Source organism: Trematomus bernacchii, unplaced genomic scaffold (genome assembly GCF_902827165.1).
Source record: "Trematomus bernacchii unplaced genomic scaffold, fTreBer1.1, whole genome shotgun sequence".
Taxonomy (NCBI): Eukaryota; Metazoa; Chordata; class Actinopteri; order Perciformes; family Nototheniidae; genus Trematomus; species Trematomus bernacchii.
The window spans coordinates 3,572,943-3,597,923 of record NW_022987608.1 but is presented as its reverse complement, the minus strand read 5'-3'; the positions used below and the strand labels follow the sequence as shown (position 1 = coordinate 3,597,923).

At 41.5% G+C, this 24,981-nt stretch overlaps 1 protein-coding gene across 2 annotated transcripts in view; it reads right to left on the bottom strand.

The window, feature by feature from the left end:
* prickle1b (prickle homolog 1b) overlaps positions 1-24,235 on the bottom strand; it is a 32,041-nt gene extending 7,806 nt beyond the window's left edge. The window contains exons 1-2 of one of the 2 annotated variants that reach the window (XM_034131443.1): positions 24,030-24,235; positions 617-814 (exon numbers count right to left, since the gene is read on the bottom strand). In XM_034131443.1, the coding sequence (XP_033987334.1) occupies positions 617-802 (186 nt within the window). In that variant the 5' untranslated portion in view covers positions 803-814; positions 24,030-24,235. Of the gene's footprint in view, positions 1-616; positions 815-4,098; positions 4,114-24,029 lie in introns of those variants that run through there. The other variant, XM_034131442.1, reaches the window with a different exon arrangement.
* Positions 24,236-24,981: the final 746 nt, after the last annotated feature.

Below are 24,981 nucleotides of genomic sequence, written 5' to 3'. Positions count from 1 at the left end.
AACATCCACTGCCAGATGTCGGGCATGTGGCACTACTAATCCACCAGCATGGCATAGAAGACAGAATGCCTGCAAACATATCCTCATTTGAACTAAAACCACATGCTGTTAGCACACAGGTTTACTCTCTCATGCTATGAAAACATATATTTATATGTATTTGACTTTCCTATATAAAATGATGGAAAGATATTATTAGATAGCTATTAGACAAAGATACTTCTGTATATAAGAAGTGGAGGTTTGTTTGAGGACATTTTTGCCACCGACATCTTGTTTTTTGGAACCAGAGGGGGAAGTTAAGCATATCCGAACACTGAACAAGACATTTATAGTTTAATATAAGACAAAAACATGGTCAATTACAAGGTGGCCCAGCCTCAAAGATTAATCATCCAGTTTACTCTAAATGTCTGCAAAATGGAAAAAGGGAAAAAGTGATTAAGACCATAAATTCATGACGAGTAGTATTTTCTTAGACTTCTATACAATCAGATTCCTTTTCGAATAAGGGGAGTCACGTCAAATATAATTGGAAGTTTAGGGAACTTCAATTGTTGTTGTGCTGCTCAGTCAAGTTAAGTAATCTTGGAGGGAAAATGCAACGGGGTCTTACCTGCTCAGGCCTGAGTCCAGGTGGCACCCACGCATATTCCTCCAGCGCACATCCAGAGTCATCGTCGGAGGTGGAGCTCCTCTGGAAGCCCACGGATATCTTCCCCATCTTTCCCCCAGCACGAGGCTCCATGTCCGGGCCTCGAGGAGGAGGGCGCTCGCCTCTTTCGCTGCGCTCCATGTTCATCACACACGGGCGCTGTGGATAAAAGGGAGGATTTAAGAATCACATTTCAAAAACCTTCAATTCTTTTGGTCACTGATTGGCTGGGATTTTTTTTTGCCACTTATTGTTCATTCCTCTGCATTTTTCTGTGCTTATCTATGTTTCCCAACAGAATAACGGTTTTCCCAGGAGTGTTTTAAGAGAGCAGAGTATACAGCATTACAGAGAAGAAAGGAAAACATTTCACAATTTAACCTCTTGTCACACTTTTTGTTATTTTCCATCCCATTAGTGTAGTATGTCATACTTCCTGTGATGATCCATTACAGAATAATGCTTGATAAAGAGCCTAAAATACTGCTTAATCTTTAAAGAGATTTAAAATGGAAAGTCACGCAGGCTTTTTCCAAAATGGTGCACTTATTCAACAACTAGCCATACAACCCTACATTGCAGTACAGAGTGAATTTCCTTTCAAGATACAAATCTGTGCAAATATGCTGTGCGTCAGTAAAAAAAAGTACATTTCTTCTAAGGAGGGATTGTAAATGTGATGCAACAGATATGTCCAGCTGCCACCAAACATCTGTTGCTCTTATCCTCTGCGCTACGAAGTACTGAAGGTTGTGAAACACGTGTAAGCAGCCTTTAATATTGTGCTAGGAGTCTAGGACTGTGATGTACTGGTATGTGCAATAAATGGATGTGAATAATAAGTAAAAAGCTACAAACAAATGTTGTAATCTTTCAATAAAGACACGATTAACCTTCAAAACAATCTGCATGTATTCACTCTGCTGCAGCATAAAACCACTTTCAGCAGCTCTCTCTTTACAAGCTGATAACGGTTAGACTGTAACATGAATAGGGATTAGTCGTTGTCGTCGTTGTGAGTCTCCTGCCTTCAGCAGTAGCCCTCTTATCTCAGCAACCATGTTCATCTGAGCCCTCTCAGCCGGATAACACCACTTTGTGATCTGCCTCTTTGACATGCTAATATGTACTAGAGAATATAACTGGTTTGGGTTGAAACTTCACACAGGCCCTTCAAACCTCATGTAGGTTTGATCTTCCACACAAAAGCAGCACATTAGGATGTTGATGGCTTCTATTAACCAAACATTTTGCCTGTTAACTGTCAGTTCAATTCATTTAGACCAATGCGTGTACCAGGTGATACTAAGGGACTGTACTAAAATGAATAGTGTGGGACGGTTGTGTGAAACAAGAACCTCATTAGGGTTATGAATATATTAAAAAAAAAAAAAAAAAATTCAACCCTGGTTCCAATCGATTAAGCAATAACTTTTTCATAGTTCAATTCCTACATTTTAACTGAACCTAGTATTGCCAAACTTTTCATAAACATACAAAAAAAAAGGTGTGCCCTGTTTACCAATCATTCCATATTTTATACTTATGAAACAAGAGCTACTAAATAAACAGTTATTAAAACTGTTAGAGAATAAGCAAAAGGTGCACATGCAATTTTTATGTAATTCATCTAATCGATTTCACTCGCAGTAAAAAGGATCTAGGCTAATAAAACATTGAAGACCTCTCAAAAAAAATCAGCTTCACACATGACTTGGGAAATGTTAGAAATAGCCAATTAGCATACAGTTGGATGAAGCCCAGGGCCTCAAAACACTGAATTCACAGATTAGAAAAGCTGTTAACAAGTCAAACCAAAGCTCTTATCAAGGCACAAAGGGTTATTTGACTGTGGCTTTGTTCTTCAGTGACTAATCTATCAGGTTTTATGGTAGGACAGATAATCTTATCACCCAGAAGCTTTTCTTGACCTGTTCTGCTTTATATCTCGCTTAGCCTAGTTCAGACCATAGTTTAAACTACACAAGGTACGCTTTTAGGGCCATTGTCTCAGTGGAATAATGGTTGTTTGTGTAGCTTGGAGTGTTAAAAATACAGGGCCAAAGACAATATTAAGATGTGTCATTTGTTAAGGAAAATATGTGGGTTGGTGCAAGGGTTCCTAAATGTGGAACAAAAGCCCCAAGGCCACCATAAACTTAAAAACAAATTGTACTTCTCCAAAGCATGATATCACATGATCCCATTAAACATGTCACAAAACATTGCAAGCATGAAGAAAAAAGTTTAAAAGAAATGTTCCCCCCAAAATTGGTTGGGCATCCTTTGAAATGTTTTGTATTAAAACAAAATCCAAGCCAAGGTGTTCAAATGCTTGTTTTGTCTACTTAACAGTAACAAAATATTAAGATATTGGTTTTACTGTCATAACTGGCAATATCAAGCAACAAATCCCACTTTTCAAGAAGCTTATACCAGAGAGTGTTTGGTATTTTTGTCTTGAAAATGACAAAAATGTAATTATTCAACTAATTGACTTTACATTTCTGTCTTTCTTCCACTGCCCTTCCTGCATATCTTTCAAAAAGTTATAACGGAGAAAAAGGTGACTGTGGATTCTTGAGCCAACATACACAGCAACTCACATTACACCGTGTCACCCTTTGGCCACAACACAATGGCTGTCTTTGTGGAAAAACAAAAACAAAATGTCCAACCATTCCCTCCTCTAAAGCCCAGCCGATGTGGAGACGTGACAGGAGGAGGTTAAGGGGGTTAAAAAGGGAAAAGTGTTTGAAAAAGGCATTTAAAGAGTCACAACATTGGGTCTGTGTAAACACGGGCCAGATGTAGCGAGCTAACGGTTAATTGTGTGTGCCTCCCCCGCTCAACCGACACTTTTAAAGGGACTCTCCCTCAGCAAAGAGTTAGTTAGTCAAACACGTGGGAATTTCAAATGATCACAACCCCAGGAAAACTAACGGAAAAACATCCAAAACCACCAAGAAGTTGGACTTTTCTGTGAGGCAAAGTAGTCCCAGGTTTGGTGACTACTTTGGAGTGCACTTTCTGAAACCAAAACCAAAAAAAGAAAGTATATTTTTCTATGCATCATTGGATTTACTTTAGGAAAACCATTAAATTGTGGAGTTCAAAGGCCGAGGTCATCGCTCTTTGACTGGCAAAGAGTGTTATTTTAAAAAGCCAAATGGGTGTCAGGGGGTGCACAGGAGACCTAACACAGCTGGAGTGAGACCACCTGCACAGACACATAAGGACTGTCTATATACACTATCACAACCACTGCAATACATGGGCACTTATTGAGTTTAGCTTAGACCAAAACCAAGGAAATCTCCCCAAATCGCCTCTTCATTAACAGACCTAATGGTGGAACTTAAATGCAAGAACCCTCCAAAGCAGAGCTGCAAAACTGCTTTTCATCTCACAAAATCATTCTGCTCATCTATTTGTTCTCTTACCTCCAGGAACAGCATCTCTCTTTCCACCTTTGAATAAAGCTCTCATTCACTCCCACAATCCCCCACACAGTCGCTCTGGCTCTGGCTACATGTCTGCAGCATCGAGCTGAACGGATCCACGCTATAATCAGATCCAGATCCCACTCAGCCAAGAAGTGCTCAGGCTTTTTGAAAGTCAGCTGAGAAGGGTTAAGTCTGAAAAGACACCACTCGCTCTGCAGCCGGGGGAAGCAGCTCATTCAGTGATCCAAAAGAAATGTGAAGTCCAAAGAGCAAAGCAGGAGGGCAGAGAGGTGGTGTCTCTATCTGGAGTGTCTGTGATGCCTGTGAGTGTGTGTGTATATGTGTGTGTGTGTGTTCTTGGGTCAGCCCCTCCCTCATTCCCCCTGCACCACACACACACACACACACACACACACACACACACACACACACACACACACACACACACACACACACACACACACACACACACACACACACACACACACACACACACACACACACACACACACACACACACACACACACACACACACACACACACACACACACACACACACACACACACACACACACACACACACACACACACACACACACACACACACACACACCCACACACACACACACACACACACACACACACACACACACACACACACACACACACACACACACACACACACACACACACACACACACACACACACACACACACACACACACACACACACACACACACACACACACTTCAGAGTCAACACCCCACCTATCTCCACACCCCCTTCCTCCAGCAGAGTGACATCAAGCCCCTCCACCCAGCCCCCCCCACCTCGGCTGCAGGATTCCTGAGAGCCAGATGACATGTCCACTCGGCTCTTACACTCTTTGTCTTTCTGAAACTTTTTTTTTTGTTCCACAAGCCAGACAAGTGTCCAACTCAAACTCAGCGTTTTACATGCACACAAATAAGGGGTTGCCTTCATTTGGTTAATGGAAGTGGACCAGCTGCTCTGTTGTGTCAATGAAATCCAAGCTAAATTAGAGTATGTAAAGGGTTTGATCTTAAATACTTTTTTATTAAAAACAATGCTGAGGCAATTGATGGTACTTTTTAAATGATATCAGTTCACTTAAACAGGTGATAACTGTTGTTTTTGCAAATTGTTAATATGGCTTTGCTATTGTTTGGTGCTGGGTTTTTGCCCAAAAGGCTTTTTGCTGGGGCCAAATATGGCAATCACAGCAAGCAATAATCCAAAAATATGCTATACATGTCAGTATAAAAGATAATTATATGAATGGGTATAACTGCAACTGACCTCTTTCACATAAATGTGGACACAGAAGGTATTCGATTTCCATATCCATTGAATTAAGTATTGTTGGCCAACGTGGTTTAAAGGTATGGCATCATTTAAAGAAGCAAATGACGTTCTTTCCAAAATTAAAGTTTGTTGGTTAAATATTGACTGTCCAAGTCAATCTCATCCATTTTAGGAAGTTCTCACGCAGGGGGTCTTCCAACCTCACCCCATCACTGGTACCACCACCCCTTCCTATTTTAGAGATGTGAATGAGATAGTGGAGGGGTCCCCTGTCATCATCTCTCACTTCCGCCAATCACAAAGACGTTATTGTGAACGAGCGTTTCACGTCAGGAAACGCCTGACTATCTGGCAGAACTAGAAGTTAAGAGTTGTCAAAATGTGATATCCACCATGAGGAAAAGGTGCTTCATAAGTTAAAAGAGGGGATAAGTTGCACAAAAACAGTGCAGAAAACCAACACAACAGGAGACACAAACACAAGCAATTGACATAATAAGCCTGGGGAAGTTTGTTGTCATTTCTTTGGACAAGCTCTGTACCATCCGTCATTGTGGAAGGCTGAAAAGCAGCAAGGGCTTCATTTAAAGAGCCTAAAATGACAAATGAGTTTACTCAATTGTCCGGCAGACAAAGGCGCCCTCTCCCTTGACAACCCCACAAAGTGACTTGCAGACTGGGCAACGGAGCTGTTTGTCACATGCCAAAATACCTGTTACAAATGAGAAATGGCTCCGTTAGCTTACTAGCTTAGAAGAGCGAGAGATTCTCTGTGTGCATAGAGATGGAGTTGTTATGCTTTTGCCAAAACGGCCATCTTTCCTGTTATGCCAACACACATTTGGAATTAAGAGAGAGAAGCTTGGCAGTCCAGTCTGAGGGTAAACCTTTCAGAAAAGCTCTCAAGTTTTCCACGGGTCTTGGCTGCACTCTGTCAACCCTCTAAGAGATGTGCATCAAGATTTTTATCTCGATTTGCAAAAGCTCTCAAAATCATAGGGTTGAGCGGAAAAAAGCTCTATTTCTGTGATCGACAAGTACTTAATTCAGATAACGGAAAGAGACAATGAGTGGGTGAGAAATGCTCTGGTGTGAATGGAGGACAGGTCAGACGATGAGTGGCTTTATCCAACACAATAGGCAGATATAAGCCCTCCAGACTGGGCCTGGGCTTGTGGCCAAAGACCCCTTGTCCTTTGGAAAAGACAAGAGGACAGTTGACCTTGCTGTCTCCTTTGCTTCCTCTGGAAAAAGATCAGGGTGCACCAGTTCAGAAACAATCAGAACGTTCTTTAAGACAGTCTTTTTGTTGATGTGGAAGGTGTCCGTTTGTTGTGTTCTTAAAAGTCAACAAGGAGGTCTTTGACGTTTACTTTTTTAGTTGGATTCTTTGGCTTTAAAATGTGTAGGGTCACAACCTAACTGCAGACATCTATCTTCTGTTCTTCCTTTGCATTATAAATGGGGGTTTTTACTCAAAGTAATGGGTCTTTTTCAGGCAATGGCGTAATGTATCAGGACTCCGTGGACATGTGCTGAATGGATGATACTCCCGTCTTATTCACATGTCCGAGGCTTATGAGCAGGAAGTAACAAATTGGGGGTTTATGCAGTGACCTTTGACACAGGCGCTTACAAATACAAATTGATGATATCGACATGGTAAATGTGCACAATTGCACAGTTTCACAAATAGCTACAACTGCTTAAAATGTGGCTTTTGAAATGTAGTAAAATGGCAGGTTTTAAGCCCAATTCTACCTAACCCTAACCCTAACAATTCTAAGAAAAGGAAAAATGACTGACATTTAATGAGAAATAATCTGATGGAAGAATCTTGGGCTGTTATCCAGTAATATTTAAAAGTCCATTATCTGCAAAAAATAGGGGTCTAACCTTTAGCCCAGTAAAGTAATTTGGGCAGAAACGTTTTGGACCTTCTGAGCAGAGTGTTATTTTTTTGGCATAGGCTTTGGACAATAGCCGCGTTCACACCAAGTACTTTCCTGTACTTAGTTCCGGCACTAAGAGCCCTGGCGCTTTTAACCCCAGGGTACTTAGTACAGATCGCGTTCACACCGGAGTACTTTTCCCTGAGGGAAGATTACAAGTACAGTAGGTGGCGGTAAGCACCTTAAAGTTGTTTGCAACCCGCTACAAAACAAGAGAAGAAGAAAAACTGATACAGGATCTGTTTAATCGCCATGTCGGTTTTCTTTATTGCACTCTCAAGACATAACATTAAATAGAAATATTTTAAATGTAACTAAAGTGTCAGTTGTACATGTCAGTAAACATTGTCAATATAAAATAAAGTGTCAGTTGTACTATATAATAACAGTAATAACAATATAAAATAAACTCCCAGCTGTAGGGAGTCTCAGCAGCAAACCCACCTTTATTATATATCTTCCTGAGACCCACTGCATCCGTCTGCCATAAACACTATGCAAACATACATGTTAGTTTTGGCCCATAGTGGACTCCATGTTGTGTTGTGTGAAATGGGGGGGGAATTAAAAGTTTAGGTCAAATAATATTTAAAATGATATAAATTATCATATTTGTGTATGTGCCCCTGCCATTCCCCCACAAGGTTGCAACATTGATGATAAATAAATGACAAATAAAGCTTTGCCAGTTTATAACCGATGAAACATGATGGTATCAGAATAATCACTTACATGTGATGTATAGGATGCTACACAGGTCACAAAAGATAAAGTGTCAGGAGAAATAAGCTTAATCGCCATGTCGGTTTTCTTTATTGCACTCTCAAGACATAACATTAAATAGAACAATTTTAAATGTAAATAAAGTGTCAGTTGTACATGTCAGTAAACATTATATATAAAATAAAGTCATAACAGTAATAACAATATAAAATAAACTGTCCCAGGTGTAGGGATATTCTCAGCAGCATGCACACCTTAGTGCAACGTTGTGTGTCGTGTGTCAGTATTTACAAAAACTATACCAAATAAACTGTTATTAAATGCAGTTTGTCGCTCATCCTGCCGCTGCGCCGACGCTTCCTCATGGCGCAGCGCCCACACTTCATCCTGGTGCTGCTGGCGCTCCATCTGCTGCTTGAACACTTCTGCCTGGCGCTCCATCGAGGTGAGCATCTTGTCCTCCGTTTCCTGGGCCTTGGTGAACAGCACCATCTGATCTCCACGCAGCGACTCATTCACCACGGCACGCCGGTCCTCCAACGCCTGGGCGGTGTCAAAGAAATTCGCATCCCGTGTCCGCTTTCCTAAGAGGGGAAAATAAGCAATATACAATATACAAGTTTAGTCGCCATGTAGTTTTACAACATACTAGGAATGTGTTTTTTGTATTTTCACAAATAGAATTAAGGTTTCACAAATCTGAAACTGTGTTATAAAGAATGTTTAGACCCTCTGGGATAATCCAGTCCAAATAAATCGGCTATGCAGCGATTTAAGAGGTTCAAACACGGAGGATTGTTCCTTTTTGAAGAGTGCTTCATGTATGCTTGAACTTTGTTTAATGTTGTTGAGGCAAGTTAAACATAAAATATGATGAATATTATGAAATAAACATGATTGTGAACATCAGTTCGATGCGTAACGTTCTTTCAAGACAAAGTTACAGTGTGTGTGTACTGTGTGCTCGGGGCCGGTGTTAGCCTATTATGGCTAGCATGGCTAGCTTGATCTACTGAGCAAATAAAAGTACATCTGAGACCATTATTGTGCAGATTAAAACCCCAGTGCATGTAGTTGATTTTACCTTCGTCCTCATCGTTGGCCACTGAATCCGCCGTTTGTAGTCCTGCCCGAGTTTCTTTATTTTTAGCCGGTGTGCCGTGGGGCTGTGCACATTCCCAGGTCGAGTGAAAGCTACTGAACTGGCTTCAGTGCATTCCCTGGGTCGCGTCCTCTGCGTAGATCTCCAGAAGCGCCGACACCTCCTCATCATTTCTTGATGCTTACCATAACTGCTTTCAAAAACAAACACAACGCACGGAGCGTTGTGTTTTTGTAGCGAGGAAAAACAATGGCGGCTCTACACAACATTTTCAGAGTTGTACGGGCGTGGTTTGCAATTCGCCCAGCCAATCAGCACTGGGGCACTTTTGGAGAACTTTTCACCCACAGAAAAGTACGCTCTCTGAGTTGGCTCTAAAAATGGGGGTAAAAGTACCCGAGATTAAGTACGATTTTTGGTGTGAACGCGACTCACGGAACTAAAACGCGAAAAGTACGGTGAAAGTACTCCGGTGTGAACGCGGCTATTGGTTCAGAAAAGATCTAGGGGCTTTTTCTATACTTCCAAGACCATGTCTGGACAACACACTCTTACACACAAACCCATCACACTTAGGCTGCCTTTACACGGGAACGTTTGCGTTTATGCACAGTATGCGTTTTCAAAAAAGTATTCCGTTCACATGCATTCGTTTAATTTAACGTGTCTGTTCAAACGAGACCGCTGGAGACGCTGTAGTACATATGCCGGGACTGTAAGTGGCGCTGTACTTCCACACGAGACCGCTCGAAAACGCTGGACACGCTGTAGTACATATGCCGGGACTGTAAGTGGCGCTGTAACTTCCGCCACAAAATACACCAAAAGCAGCGAAGAAGACCCCGGAGCAGCCCCGGAGCAATGTTGCCATGGCTACCCTTCTGTTTATGCCCCGCGGTGGATTTAGCAACATGTTGTAGTTCATGTAATTCTCCATGTCCACTTGTTGCTGATGGTTGTGGTAGAGGAGCTGTAGATTTTGCACTAACATCTGTAACATGGTTGAGCTGTAGATGTTGTACTAACATCTGTAGCATGGTCAGTAGCAGTAGCTACTGACAATAGCTACTGACAGTAGCTACTGGCCATGCTACAGCAGTGAGCAGCAGAGGTGGGGAGAGGTGAAGCTATCGTTATTTTTTCAGGAAATATTCGTATAGAGGCGATTACACGGACTCGTTTGACCCCCCAGAGAGTTTCGTTTGCAAATCTATCCACCTTGGGACCCGTTATCGTTTGTGGGGTCCGTTTGTTACGGCCTCGTGTAAATATTAGGGCTATACGCAAGAGAAACTATGCAGATACAAGCCGTTTCGTTCTCGTGTAAACGGCCCCTTACTCACTTATTCTATCTATTAGAACATAGTTTAACTGGTAATTTGGCCTTTTCTTCACCTTTTATTGTGCTAATCAGCTATTTTCTTCATTTCAATGTATAGCAGTCATTCACACCTGGACTCTAGAACCACTACTATGCTCCATCCCCAGGAGGCAAGAGGCCGTTTAACTGAAACCCTTAAGGCCCTGACACACCAGGCAGTCACCAGAGAACTCGCCGACATCCGACACCGACAGATCCATCGACGAGTTCTCCTGCGTATTGGCCGTGTGTCGCACTGAAATACACCGCTTTACTACAGCCGAGCACGTACGAACTGCGCATGCGTGAGTGGCAATAACTCTCCTTACCAGCAGGCGGCGGTAGTGTGTATTCGTCATTCAAAATAGGCAACAACCGGAAGACAGAGAAGAAGAACAGACTGATATAAACAAACAAATAGCATGTGCCGTTCCATTTTCACTCTCGTCCATCGAAAACATGTTTTAGAATATAAAAATACATGAATGATGAAATGAGCACATAAAGTGCAGACACACTATAAAATCACAGTTAATAGACCTGCATCTGATGATCGCAGTGTTCTGGCGGGTGTGTAGTTTATTGAGTCAGCAATGTAATAATGGCCACTTCTTGCTAAATTTACGATGAGATGAAAAACCGGACTTGACCAAACAAATCACGGAGCTCTCAGCAGAGGACAGCCGGGGACGCTCCCGCCGATATCAGAGATGTCCCTGCTATGTGTGGGAGGTAAGAGAGGACATTTAAATCGTTTGTTTACGTCCCTCACTTCCGTTTCGCTTCTCATTTGCTAGCTGAACAGCTGATCAGAGTGGTTTCTTGGCCCGATAGCTTGTGTCCGACACCCGGCCGATTCAACATGTTGAATCGGCCGGGTGTCGACCGTGAAAGGCCAAATAAGGCGTGTCACGGCCGAGGGTTCGGGACACACCAAATTGACTTTGGGCGACAAGGAACCCGTTTTCGCCCAACAACGCAAGACGGCCGATATCGGCCTGGTGTGTAGGGGCCTTACGAATGCAAATATCAGGAGTGACATCCCTTTGGTCGTTCGAAACAGATATAAACAAGGACAGTGACATGTCTCAACTTGTTGCAAGACAGGTCGTCATGAAACCTAGAGACCATTCTTGATGTTAAAGTAGTGTAAAGTGCAAATTAAATCTAGCTCTCCTACAAAGGATTACATCATAGGCTTTGAAAGTCTTGCAGGACAATACAATCATCCAGTTCAACTGTCATTTGCTCTGCCATGCTTATATCATTCTGGTACATTTGAGGGTGTGGAGGTCATTGTGGAGATATAAACGATCTGCAATTTAATATAATTTCTACGAAAAGATGACGTGTTTTTGGTCTTACCATCTTAAAAAGGGGAGTGTATGCTTGAAAGAAACTAGTTTGTACGTGAAGTTGTAATACCAAAAGGTAAACATGTTTATAGCTCTTCTCAAAGGCAGGGCACAAAGCCTGCCATCATACAAAGGGAAGAAACCCAATGAACCATAACAATTGGGCATGGTGCACACCTTTGTCTGCTCCTTGTTTGAGTTGCAAAAAGATCTTGAATACGTTCCTAACAAAACAAGTACTATCACTGAACCAAAGCTGACAAGCCCTGACAAAATCACAATTGGGGAATTTTAAACTAGTCTTCATTTGATATTAAAAGTCCTTTCTTTGGCCTTACGTCATAAACACTAACTTGTTCTTGTTTATACCTCTACCCAAAATACGTATCTTTCTAAAAGTAGCTTTACAATGAAAGACTTGAGTATCCTGACTGTATTTTTTTCTGATTATAATCAGCAGTGTCCTACTTTCAGAGGTCATTGTCACAACAGCTGACAAACCAGCTCACACACATATCTGCGTCACAAAAAGAACCTCCGTCTCAATTCACATCCATTATGAAGCCTCATTCAGCCCCATTCATGCCGACAGACACCTCTCAGCAGCCTTTCACACCAGGAAGCGGATCTTTAACCTTTGCTAACAAGACCCACCAGCTCGACTCGCTGCATATCAGGTTGTTGGAAGTGCAGCTCGGTGGTCTCGACAGTTCATTGTTAGTATCCCTTTGACACTCCCAGACCGAGTGTGATTTAAGTTTCGAGTCATAAAACCCTTGGCTGAGATTTGTTAACCACTGCAGGGTGTTACCTGCTCACCTCCGGGACAATGGGAGCAGCAATAAAATGGCAGTAAAATGCAGGAAATTGTCAGGTACCTGTGATGGTAGCTTAGGTAGTGATTGGTTTGGGATGCTTCCGCTAAGATTCTACTCGTTCAGACCTCTACTTAAACCTTTTATGAGTAAAGTTCAGAGTGGGCGTTCCATTTTTGATGTTAACCTATTGGAAATATCAATGTGGGTTGATGTGTCCATCCACAACTTTGGCCAACATTCAAATATTGCATGTGTTGGATTCAAAGATTCAAAGGCTTTATGTGAAAAAGCTACAGCGTAGTTCGGCAATTAAAATCCTAAATCCCAGGCCCCCTATCAAGAATGATGAAAGACGTTTATTGACAAGACATATTTTCCCCAGAGGATGACTTGTAATGACTTTGGTGGTAGTTTAGCTTTCCAGCTAGCAAAATCATCAAGTCAACATTTTAATTTGTCCAATACTTTGGATTTTGACCATTATAACTTATGACGTAGGGCCAACCAATGCCATTCCCTTCAGCCTCAACTGCACGTTGTGTTTTGTGATAATTAGCAGATGTTAGCCATTTAAATCGCAAATTAGTATTGGGAACATAATAAAAAATGTATCATGACTGCTTAACATTAACATGATAGCCTCTCTCATTGTTACCATGTTAGTAAGATAATGTTAACAAGTAGTTTGAAGCCCCACAGAAGTACAACTTCATAGAGCCGCTAGCCTTTTGATCAAAATTAGCTCAAGATACTACCAAACACAACACATGTTCAGATTCTACTTTCACCTTCCTTAACTGAAAAGTGTACTCCTTGACTATAAATACATATGGACTTTGCATTTGCACTCAGTCTTTGTGATATGTCACAATATCCAATAAGCTATTTGCTTCGGGGTTGAAAACTAGCGCTTACTTGTCAGCAGCGTACATCCAACAACTGTTATTACATGTTCCTTTTATTCTCTTCCAAATATTACGTACATCAATTTGGAGAAATCATTGCAAATGAAAATAATTGCCGTTTTAATGGGGCTACCGTTCAGCCTTACATGTGTATCTCTCATTTATATTTGTGCTTTTGGATCCGCCTTTGTTGCTGCATATGTAGCCTATTATACTGTCGTTTAAGTGGATTTTCTGTAAATCCCTTCACTACGCACAAGCTGATTAGAGTATGTTGAGGAATTATGTCATTTTAGAGCTTAGGGTTTTCAAACACAGTAAGGAGGCTTCAACAGTTCATGTCAAGACGTAACTTATTGAATATTATCATTCGTTTTCACGATCTGGCAGGGTCGCTTAATACGAGTTATTACCTGAATCTGACTGCATGCAAGTCCTCGATGGTCCCTGTAGGCTACAATACTTTGCCAAGACAAAGTATCCTCTTGCATTCAAACTGTTGCATCAGGGTAATATATCCACTTTGGAAAAACAACTCATAGTAGATGAAGAAATAATCTGTATTTCAAAATAACGTTAATTATGGTCTTAAAATGGGTTGGTCTTAAAAATAGCTGGTTGTGTTCTTTCAAATAAATGTATACTGCATTGTGGATTAGTGTACAGCTGCTCTATACATACTTGGTACACCTTGGGCTCAATAATTAGTGTCCCACAGTTCTTCCTAATAAGTTAATGTTTTGGTCCAGCACATTAGAGGAATTGAGACATTCAGACAAACATTTTTCTTGCCAAATCTTATGAATTCCCGATTTCTTTAGTCAGAGTTTCTACTAAACAACATCTTTCCCAGCTAACAGTGTGTGTGTGTGTGTGTGTGTGTGTGTGTGTGTGTGTGTGTGTGTGTGTGAGAGAGTTGTCTGAAAAAAGGGTTATATATCTGTAATGTCTCATGCATCCCATCAAACACTAATTTGATATTGTTAAGTGATGCATTCCTTCCTCAGGATTGTGTGTGTGTGTGTGTGTGTGTGTGTGTGTGTGTGTTTGAAGAGTCTTAATAAAAACCCAGACTGCTCTGATCACATACAACGTGCAGAAGAGAAAGAACAGACAGATATTAATAACTGGAACAGAGAGAGATGGTGATGGACTGATGATAGAAATAAAAAGATGTCCAAAACCAGATTTTCTTGCTCTTGTTGACAGGAAAAATGCACAATCCACTGCTGCTTTGTTTCACTTGAATGGATCATGATTGGATCACGGATGTAAGGTCTAGCTTTAATAAATTCAATAAAGGATGAACAGTGATGTATTCCAGGTGTTCGAGTCCAGACAGTTATTACGCCACAGATGTAAGAAACCAGTCTCTCTTGTTCTTGTTCACAGGGAAATAAAAGTGAAAGAGTTCAGCTGCACAATACACTTTTTCATATGTTTATTATTTCTGGCTTCAGGATACTTTGACTGTACAATCAAATATGCAGCGTTATTATTGCCGTTAAATGGAGTCATTGATCAATCCATCTGACTGGTTTACGGTTTGTCGTGCTTCAGCCAAACGCAACAGATAAATGAGGACCTTTAATGAGTTGTGCCAATCAAACTAGAAGGAAGCGTTGCATATGAAAAACAAATGTGAGAGAACAGTTGCATCTGATGAAATATAATGCAACAAAAGTGTCAGAGTTGCATCAGTATGGGAAAGCTGTTTGTGTTTAGGTTTCTGTGTGTGTGTGTGTTTGTGTGTGTCCCACATTTTGCATAAGACATAGATGTAGGCCGGGTATTTGGGTTGTTTACACAGGCTTAATGACAGGACCCTGAAGGGATGGCACATCAGTCAAGCGGACACACACACACACACACACACACACACACACACACACACACACACACACACACACACACACACACACACACACACACACACACACACACACACACACACACACACACACACACACACACACACACACACACACACACACACACACACACACACACACACACACACACACACACACACACACACACACACACACACACACACACACACACACACACACACACACACACACACACACACACACACACACACACACACACACACACACACACACACACACACACACACACACACACACACACTTTCCCATAACTTAGCAATAGAAAGACAACAAGAGCTGGGAACGGCAGGTTTGACCAAGTTCGCAGCCTCGGGCACTTCTTCACACTCTGGGACTGTTCTCTAGGCAGCAAAGTGTCGGAGAAGGGTGTGTGTATGAAACCATATAGCCTGTAGTTGCAATAGCGGATTCCCTGGGTGCTTCTAGTCTAGCTTTCTGTGGGTTAGTGAGCCAGAGACAGAAAATAAAACAGATAACAAAACAGCTGATATCAGCTTAGCTCAGCACGGTTATATTTTGGTGGCGGGTTCAGATGCCACGAAGGCGACAGATATCGAGGGTACGTGTTATATGAAAGAGGCTTTAAGCTTAAAGAGGCCCTATTATACTTTTTGTGGTTTCCCCTTTCCTGTTGTGTGTTATATAGGTTTCTGTGCATGTCAATGGTCTTCAAAGGCTAAAATCCCAAATTTCTCTCCCACACATTTCCCCCCTGCCTGAAACACCTCCATTGGACTCCTTAGTTTACTTCCGTAGCATTGTGACATCACTAAGTAACACTTGCACTTCTATTGGCTAGCAATCAAACACTGTAGGTGATAGGCTAAGGGGCGGGACCTTCCTGACACATCTCTAAGCGGTTCACCAATCACAACAGAGCCGGGCAGCTAACCAATCAGAGCAGACTGGGCTCTGGTTTCAGACAGAGGGTGAAAAGAGGTGCTGCAGCACAGGCAGTATGAGAAAAATAAAGAGCTTTTTGAACATTAAAGCATCGAAACATGTCACAGTAGAGGCACAACATTCAAATATGAACCTGAAAATGAGCAGAATAGGGCCCCTTTAAATGAACACACTATCACAGGGAAAGGGGGTGTTTGCCTCTCCTCTCTCCCAGGGACTGTGGTTTAATTTAACCAGGCGGCCGCTGTTGGCATTCCACACCGACCCTCGAGTAACGGGCCTGAGGTTCATTGGTAAACATTTAAACTGTTTGGTGGGCTCGCTGTTTAATTTTGGAGTTGGTCGCTGTCTCCCTCTCCTCAGATCTCCCCCCCCCCCTTTCCTCTCAGCCAGCCATATCCTCAGTTGGCCTCTCTGTTAATTCAGACCTACCTGACAGTTCTGACTAAAACCTCCTGGGTTTACTATCTGTCCCGCTCGGCGACCGGCTCTGCTCTCTAAACACACGCTGAAGACTAATCTGCAACAGATGGGAGACAGAGCAGGGAGGAAGTAGTATAAAAGGATATACAGCATATTTGTACCCCTCTAAACCAAACGATAGGGTTTTAGCGAATTTCCAAGCAACGCCGGAGGAGGGATGTAATGATGTGCGCGGCGGAGGCTCCCAGGGGCTTAACTGGACGTATAACTCGGAGATATAAGCTGTCCATCCGCAACCAGATGTCGGAAAAGACCCTGAGGGGGATTCTTGAGAGCTTCCTCTGGAGGGAACATGCACTCAAAGTCATTCACACACTATTACAGACATGTGTAAAGAATGGAATAAATAAAAACATATGATGGAAACAAGCAAATGGGCACACACATAAACAAGCCCTCACATGTTGGATTTCACGGGTGGCTGCTTATAGATAATGAGCGCCTTAGCCCCCCAGTTTACTGTCTGGTTTTTGAGGTCATTAGTGTAAACACAATAGACATTTATTTACTACCTCATTAATGCAAGTGGCAATTTAACAGGCATGAAAGAAAAATGGAACTAAGAACCCAGACGACTGTCAAATCACTGTTTGTATTGGTTTTTGCGACGAGCACTCGGAAAGCCCCGAGCTTTCATCAGCTAACCACAGCGGGTAAATATCTGTTACACTCGCCCGCTCTTGAGATGAAATTGTCCCAACTGAAGGATACACGGCTGTTTGATGCCTTGCCACAGAGCCAAAAGGCAGTTTGAGGGCTTGTTAATGGGAGGAGAGGTTATATAACCACAAAGTGTATGTCTTATAAAGAAGTGCATCCAATTGAGTTGTTTGCACTATTAAGAAATGCACAGTTTGTTAGTTAAACTAGAACTGTAGTTCGACAAATTGCTGAGTCTATTGATGGAAAAATATCGCCAACCATTTTAATAATGAATAAAATAATTTCAGTAATTTTCCTTTCATAAATTTAGCGGAAAATTCTGTTTTCAGTCTCTTGAATGAAGGGATTTTGTATTTGAATTTCTGAAACTGGAATGGACAGGTTTTGTATTTTCAGACATCTTATAGACTTAATAATTCAAAAATGTAATAAATGTTTAGCCTCTCAAATGAAGAGATTTTGAAATTGTTCTAATGTTGTACTTTGGATTGACCAAAACACCTCAAATTATTCCCTTCGTAAAGCAGGAGTCATGTGAGCGCTAAAGAAATTGTGCGGCTTTTGGTAAATTTGGTGAAAATCCGGTAATTTTCCCCGCCCTCACTTACACAGTATTTATCAAAAAAGGCCATTTCCTGATTCGGAGTGGCATCAGATTGGATTAAGCCATTTCCCCTTTGGGTTAATTGAGATGCTGGTTTTCCTTTGGGATGTTGTGAGGCAAGATGGAAAACCAGTGACAGATAGGGAGGGTCCCCGGAGACTTCAGCAGAGACCACCCAACACATCCCTGTAAATGTCAACTAACTGGATGTCTTCCTGTACCATAAAACTACTCCTCTACCTCATCTGCTTCTGTGTATTGAAGTTAACTGACAATGATTAGGCATTTAAAAAACAGAGTTGTATTTATGAGAACATCCTGTCCCATCTGAAGCGTTATGCATATTGGAGAGGTGAGATGGTGAGAGGAAGAAAGGAGCAGACTGTCCCTGATTAAACCTGATATAAGACACTCAGCTCTGGAGCTTATCTGAACACACCGTCCAACACATGAAACCCATTTAAAGAGGGAAGTGTTTTCTTGACGCCTGCACCCAAACTTTAATCCAGGAATCGTGTAAAAAAAAAAAAGGTGAGTGAAGTTATAGTTATGTTGTTTTGGTCTGTCCTTTCAGTTGTTGTTTTTTTTTGCCAATGATGGCTCAATAATACAGAAGAGGATTAGGGCCAGATGTAAAAAAGTTTTTGAGAGCTGATCGAAAGACACTTTTTTACTTGTGTCAGAATTCTAAGGGAAAAAAAGGCAAAACTTTGAAATTAAATATTTGTAAAAAAACATATATTTTTCTATTTCTGAGATTAGAGTCAGAAACTTAAACTTTACTTAAAAAGAAAATTCACCTTTGGTCAGATCCCAAACTCGTCTTCCATACGATAATACGCTTTTTGGATTAAACAAAAGTATTTAAGGACATTTTTCAAAATATACTCTTTGCATGATGCAAACAGTTGCAAGTTAAACTCTCTTGATGGAACAACACCACGTTTTCATCACACAGACTTGGCTCACGACACAATTGTTATATGTAAACCATTTATCTCTGAATGTCAGCTTTGCACTAACAACAGCGGGATTGTTTTTGGTTCTGCGGCGCTGCATTTCTGACATTATCCCATGGATTTAGAACGGGTGGCCCTTCATCTGAGCTGGAAATAAGAACATCAAACTGTGTAACGTGATCTTTAAAATTGGAATAAGGAGGTTTTCACATCACAACAGTGACATTTTGAGTAGCACCCAACACACCAGAATCTGTTATGGAGACCTTTTATGTTTTTCCCAATCAAAAACAAAACTGGAAGCTATCATTTGTGTTCTGCCTCAGGGTGGTCATTTGAGGAATAATTACGTGGTTGTTGCGCCGCAATCTTGTCTTCCTATACGAGACTGTGCTTCTATCTGTACTGTTTTCCTTTTACTTGAGCTTTAAAGCCTTTTAATTATTATCATCTAATAATCATCACCTTTAATGTCTCCCTAACCGCTGGGACTGGCGACTGGCAGTGTCTGGGCAGGTGTGTGTATCTGTGTGTGTGAGTGGCTTTAATCATCAAATAGAGCTGTGTGTATGGGTAATTAAGCTGGTGCCAAATCGACTCTCACTCGCAGTCAAGAACTCTCAACAGCACCTCAGTGTTGCTTAGCAAGTGCTGCGGGCAACTTTATTTCAAGTTTTAACACAGTGCACCTCCCTCTCAGAGTCCATTACTCACAGTCTGATATTCCTCTAAGCCTTAGATTACATTTGCTCCCCACAAGCTGACCATAATACCAGGCTTGTGGAGCCAATGCGGCCTGGAGGGTTTGGTCTGAAACCACTCAATGAGCACAAGGATCTCGATTAGTGTTCCAGGATCAAGGCCTGCCGTCTCAACCCCGCACACACACTTACACACCGCAGCACTCACCTCTTTCAGCATAGCCATGGTTTATGGCTACTGTAGGCCAGTATATAAACACAAGATTAGCTTCTCTTTCACCATTTATAGTGCAGTCTTTCCTTAAAACAGTCTGAAAGAAACCTCGATTACATTTTCAACTGATGTCTTGATTCAGAGTTTAGTCTACAAAATGTGACCAAAGCAGAACATTAAAAAGCTGATGTGACAGGGGGAATGTTTGACATTTTCCCCAGCACTATTTGTATGCAATTGCTTACTACACCAGTGATAAGGCTTCTGATAACCGGGTGGTTCCCATGCAACATTCAGAATATCAATTTGAGACTTGTTTAATCTCCGTTCTTCCAAGAAGTGACTGTTTTCCACTGTTCACTGTTCTGTTTCACCCGTTCAGTTGCTTGGCAAGTGTGTGTGTGTGTGTGTGTGTGTGTGTGTGTGTGTGTGTGTGTGTGTGTGTGTATTCTGAGGTTTGGAATGATTTACACAACCCCACACTCGATTAATTCCAGTATGACAGCACAAACTTGCCTGTATGTACACAAGTAGGTCTGAGGTATTAGGCTGACAGAGGCGCACAGATAAAACAGTGTTGACTTACTAATATATGGAAGTCTCTGTATTTTTCTTATAGACACACACACATGCAAACACAGACACTTCACATTCACGCTTATGTCTCTCATTGGTTTTCATTTATTTAATCTAATGCCAATCTGTCCTCAGAATCTGGGACACAAGATATCTGTGAATGCTGAATGACCCCCATGAACCGAGTCCACCAGACTAAATGAATACATTATTAGTGTGTGTGTGTAATATTATGCATTAAATGTGAGAAACTGCTCTACAAAAAACTATGTTCAATATTGCTTGTGAGCAAACTGCAACATGTTAAGTAACCACTATCTTTTACAAAGTTGTGAATTATCTCCATGTTGTTTTAATGGCAGCATCTTCATTTAAAGATTGGATATATTTAGCTTCGAACAACAATGACTACCCGAAACATGGCACATCTTGAGCTCGTCGAACAGCTACACTGCTGAGATCAGATGAGGTGTTTCAGCCGAGAAGCCAATGACTCTAAATCCAGAACACCCTTGGTCGCTGAGCAAAAAGGTTTTCCAGGACACTGTCCAACAATATCAAAACAATCTCCAGGCTGGATTTCCTCTCTGGCACTCAAACCCTAATAGAGAATGAGAATCTGGGTTGCATATGAGAAGAGGAAGAACTGTAGGATGAAAACTCTAATCAAAAGACACTCTGAAAAATGAGTCTGTCGGTTTAGAAAAGAGTCTATAAACAAAAAAAGGGGCTAAAAAAATAACCAACGCTAAGTGCCATCGCTACACTTAATGATGATACATCTCCAGTCATTCTCTGTCTTCCTTTAACACCTCAAAGGTCATCACTTCAAGAACAGCTCCACATCCTGCTCTGAATCACATCCTTGTTAGCCAACACATTTTCATCCCTTTGACATTTTTAAACAAAATCAACCTTTTCAACCCTGACTCTCATGTGAAGCTAGCAAGAAATCTTCCACCAAACTTCACAAGAGCACAAATACCTCTCATTGTGTTGGGAAGTACTATTTTTTGACAAGAGTTAGACAAGAAAATTGAGACCACTCTCCTGTATTTCTGTTGAAGATGAAGCTACAGCCAGCAGATAGCTTAGCTTAACTTAGCTAGCCAGGCTTAATACAAAGCTAACAACATCTACCAGCACCTCTGAAGCTTGCTCACTGACAAGTTATATATTGTTCTTTTGGTACAAACTTAAGTCAAAGTAATAAAACGACAGTTAGGTTTATGAATGATATTCTGAGCCTAAGATCTCTGTTGGTTGCCTTGCTATAAGGTGATAGGCCTACAACCCAGTCTCACGGCATTTCGTGTTATAGTCACGAAATTAATTTAATCTATTGATTCGTGTTCACCAACACGATTTTCGCATTTTTTTTCGTCTCACACAGAACGATTTTAAAAGCAATGTATTTCTATTGGTAGTATGTTTCGTGCCTGCACCACGTCTTTTTGTCCAGACGGGTCTTGGAATACCAGAAGCTGTGTGGTTCACTGGGCTTTGTAACCATTAAACATAGCCTTGCTTGCTGTCCCCCCTATTTCCAGTATTTAGGCTAAGCTAAATATTTCTTTACACTATTCTTGCATACTTTTTTACTGTGGATGGTAGCAAACATTTATCCTGCTCCTGAACAAGCAGCTTTGTCTAATGGGTAGAAAAACACATTCATATAAATTCACAGGGGGACAAATGAAACATGTTTGTTTTTTTTCCTCTGGAAAATCTGAAATTAAAATGAGTTTGCATTATTTGCAACATCTAAATAGGCTAATCAAGCATAATCAGCCACCAGGATGTGAAAGCCTTGCACTGATTGAGTGGAATGCTAGACCTGAAGATAATTGCAGGTAACAGAGAAGTTCCGGTACTGAGCTTTACGGGAGCACTCCTGCCAACCCTGATAGCATAAGGCTATATGAAAAAACAAAAGACCCTGTTCAGCATCCATCAAAAGCCTGGAATCAATTGTACGTCATGTATCAGGCATTAGTCGAGCCAAGCATGTCGATCAACTCAGCTCCTGCCTGACTTGACTCTCCCCCTGTGCTTCGAATGGCTGACCAATTAACAGCAGCTTAACTCCTGGGTCCAAACACACACATCTCTCTGTCAGAAGAAACACACAGGCATGCATGCGCGCACAAGCATACAAAGTAATAGATCCACGAGCACTTGCTCCCAGTACCACACACAGACGAGGACACACACAGATACATACTCATTAACAAAGGCTTTGCAGAGTGTGTACCCCCAGCAAAGTGTTGCATAGTCTGGCTGACTGGCCTCCCACAGAGGGGGAATACACCTCAGTCACCTGATACTCAGCGGCTCTCTCATCCTGGATCAGTTAACCACACAGCCTCATTCAATAACAGCCACCAAGCCTGCACGGCATGAAAACCCCACAGGACTTAGCCTACTTAAAATATTGATAAGTATGACATTTCAGATCAGATTGGACTCATTTTACTAAACAAGCTTTTTTCAAGTTTGATGCCTAAGTAGATTCAGTGGCCTGCATCTCTTTCTGCAGCATCTTTACAAATCTCTCCCACCACTAGGTGCCACCACTGGCTTCAAAACAGATCAGCCAGCACTGAACATCATATAGGACCTGAAGTCCCCGTAAAGGTTTTTTCTTTAATACTTTTCTATGCATTTTAAGACAAAAACCAGTATCTTATACCAATATTACCGGAAATAAATGCCCAAAAAAATCACACTTAAAACAAGTAATTGTGCTAAAAGAGACTATAGTAAACACTCCAAAGTTGTATACCTGTTTTAAAAGTAGATTTAAGCATGATCAAAAGGTCTTCCTTGATCAATTGTATTGTTTGGCTGTATTTGCTCTACTCCTTTTTGAGGATTTTGGGCTGTTTTTGTCAACACTGTCTGTTGTGATACTAAACGCTCCATGAAAAAGACTGAGTGAGCTCGTGAAGACAGGAAAAAGAGTATACTGACAGACAGATAGGGACCACCTGAGTGACAAGCAACAGCTGAGTCCACACATCTGGAAACCAAAATGCAACCCACCATTAAGTGCGTCTTTACGCACACACACTCTCCAAGCTAAAGCCCCAAACCCCCCACCCCGGAATCTGCCACAGTTTCACTTTTTCTCTCTTTCTTGAGGGAAAATATGTCACCGAGCCTCAACTAACTATTTTCTGCTGTGCGTCTGGCCATGAAGTAATGGAGAGGAAAATCATTTCCATCCCTAAATCTCGCTGGTACATGATGATTTCCAAGCATGCACATTTGTTTTTCATCACAAGTCTATTGAAAACTCACATGAAACCATGATGCAACATTAAGGAAAAAGTATGGTTACAAGAATTGTTCTGAGACAAAACTCACCTCAGAGGCAACAACTTGGTCCGGGCTCGGGTTTGGATATTCCGTTTATCAGAATGAAATCACGAATCTGGAGACATCCGGGCTGACTGCAACCAAATAACACAATTGAGTGCCGTTGGGAGTCCAAAATCAGCTCAAAGGATGAAGTCTTTCAGTGCATAATCGTGCAAAGAGAGGCAGAGAGGAGGACGCTCAGCCAGGGTTGAGCGCTGCGCAGCTCTGGCACAAAGTTAAAGCGTCGAGAAATGACATTAGCTGCTCTGCGCCTATTGGCTCAAACCTGAACTCCCCCCCTCCCCCTTTCCCTCTCCCTCCTCTACACACACTTCTCCTTCTCACTTACAGACACACAGCATACATCAACAACATGACTATATGGATATGCTTTGGAGGCTATCAAATCCACGTGATGTGTTTTCAATACTTTTCTTAGTGTAAATTACTAAGAGACTGAGTGCTCATATGAGTACAGCAGCAAGTATGTAATATAATGTCTTCTGGGTTCAGATCTTTTAAAATAAATACATGATTCAGTTTTTTTAGCAAATAATTGACTGTACGGACTGTAACCCTTAGTCACAGACACATTAAACACTTCTAAACTAACTATTGCATCATGTTTATCTATAGCATGTATGTCAGATGCTCACATACGACACGTCCTGAAAAGTAAAACTGGCATTTTGTTATGGTGCGTGGAGGTGTTATGTACTGTACAGTATGTCATACACCCGATATATGAAACCACGTATGTTCAGTATTGCAAAAATCCAGAAGCGGCTTCCTTCAGGCTACATTCACACTGCAGGAAAAATGGCTAAACCTGATTGTTTTTGAGCACATAAGTGACTAAGATCTGTTTTTTATAAGAATGGCAACGACACAAATCACATGGAAAGTGATTTCTTCAATTCTGATGCTATCAACTATGTGCTTTATTGATATGCTCCTA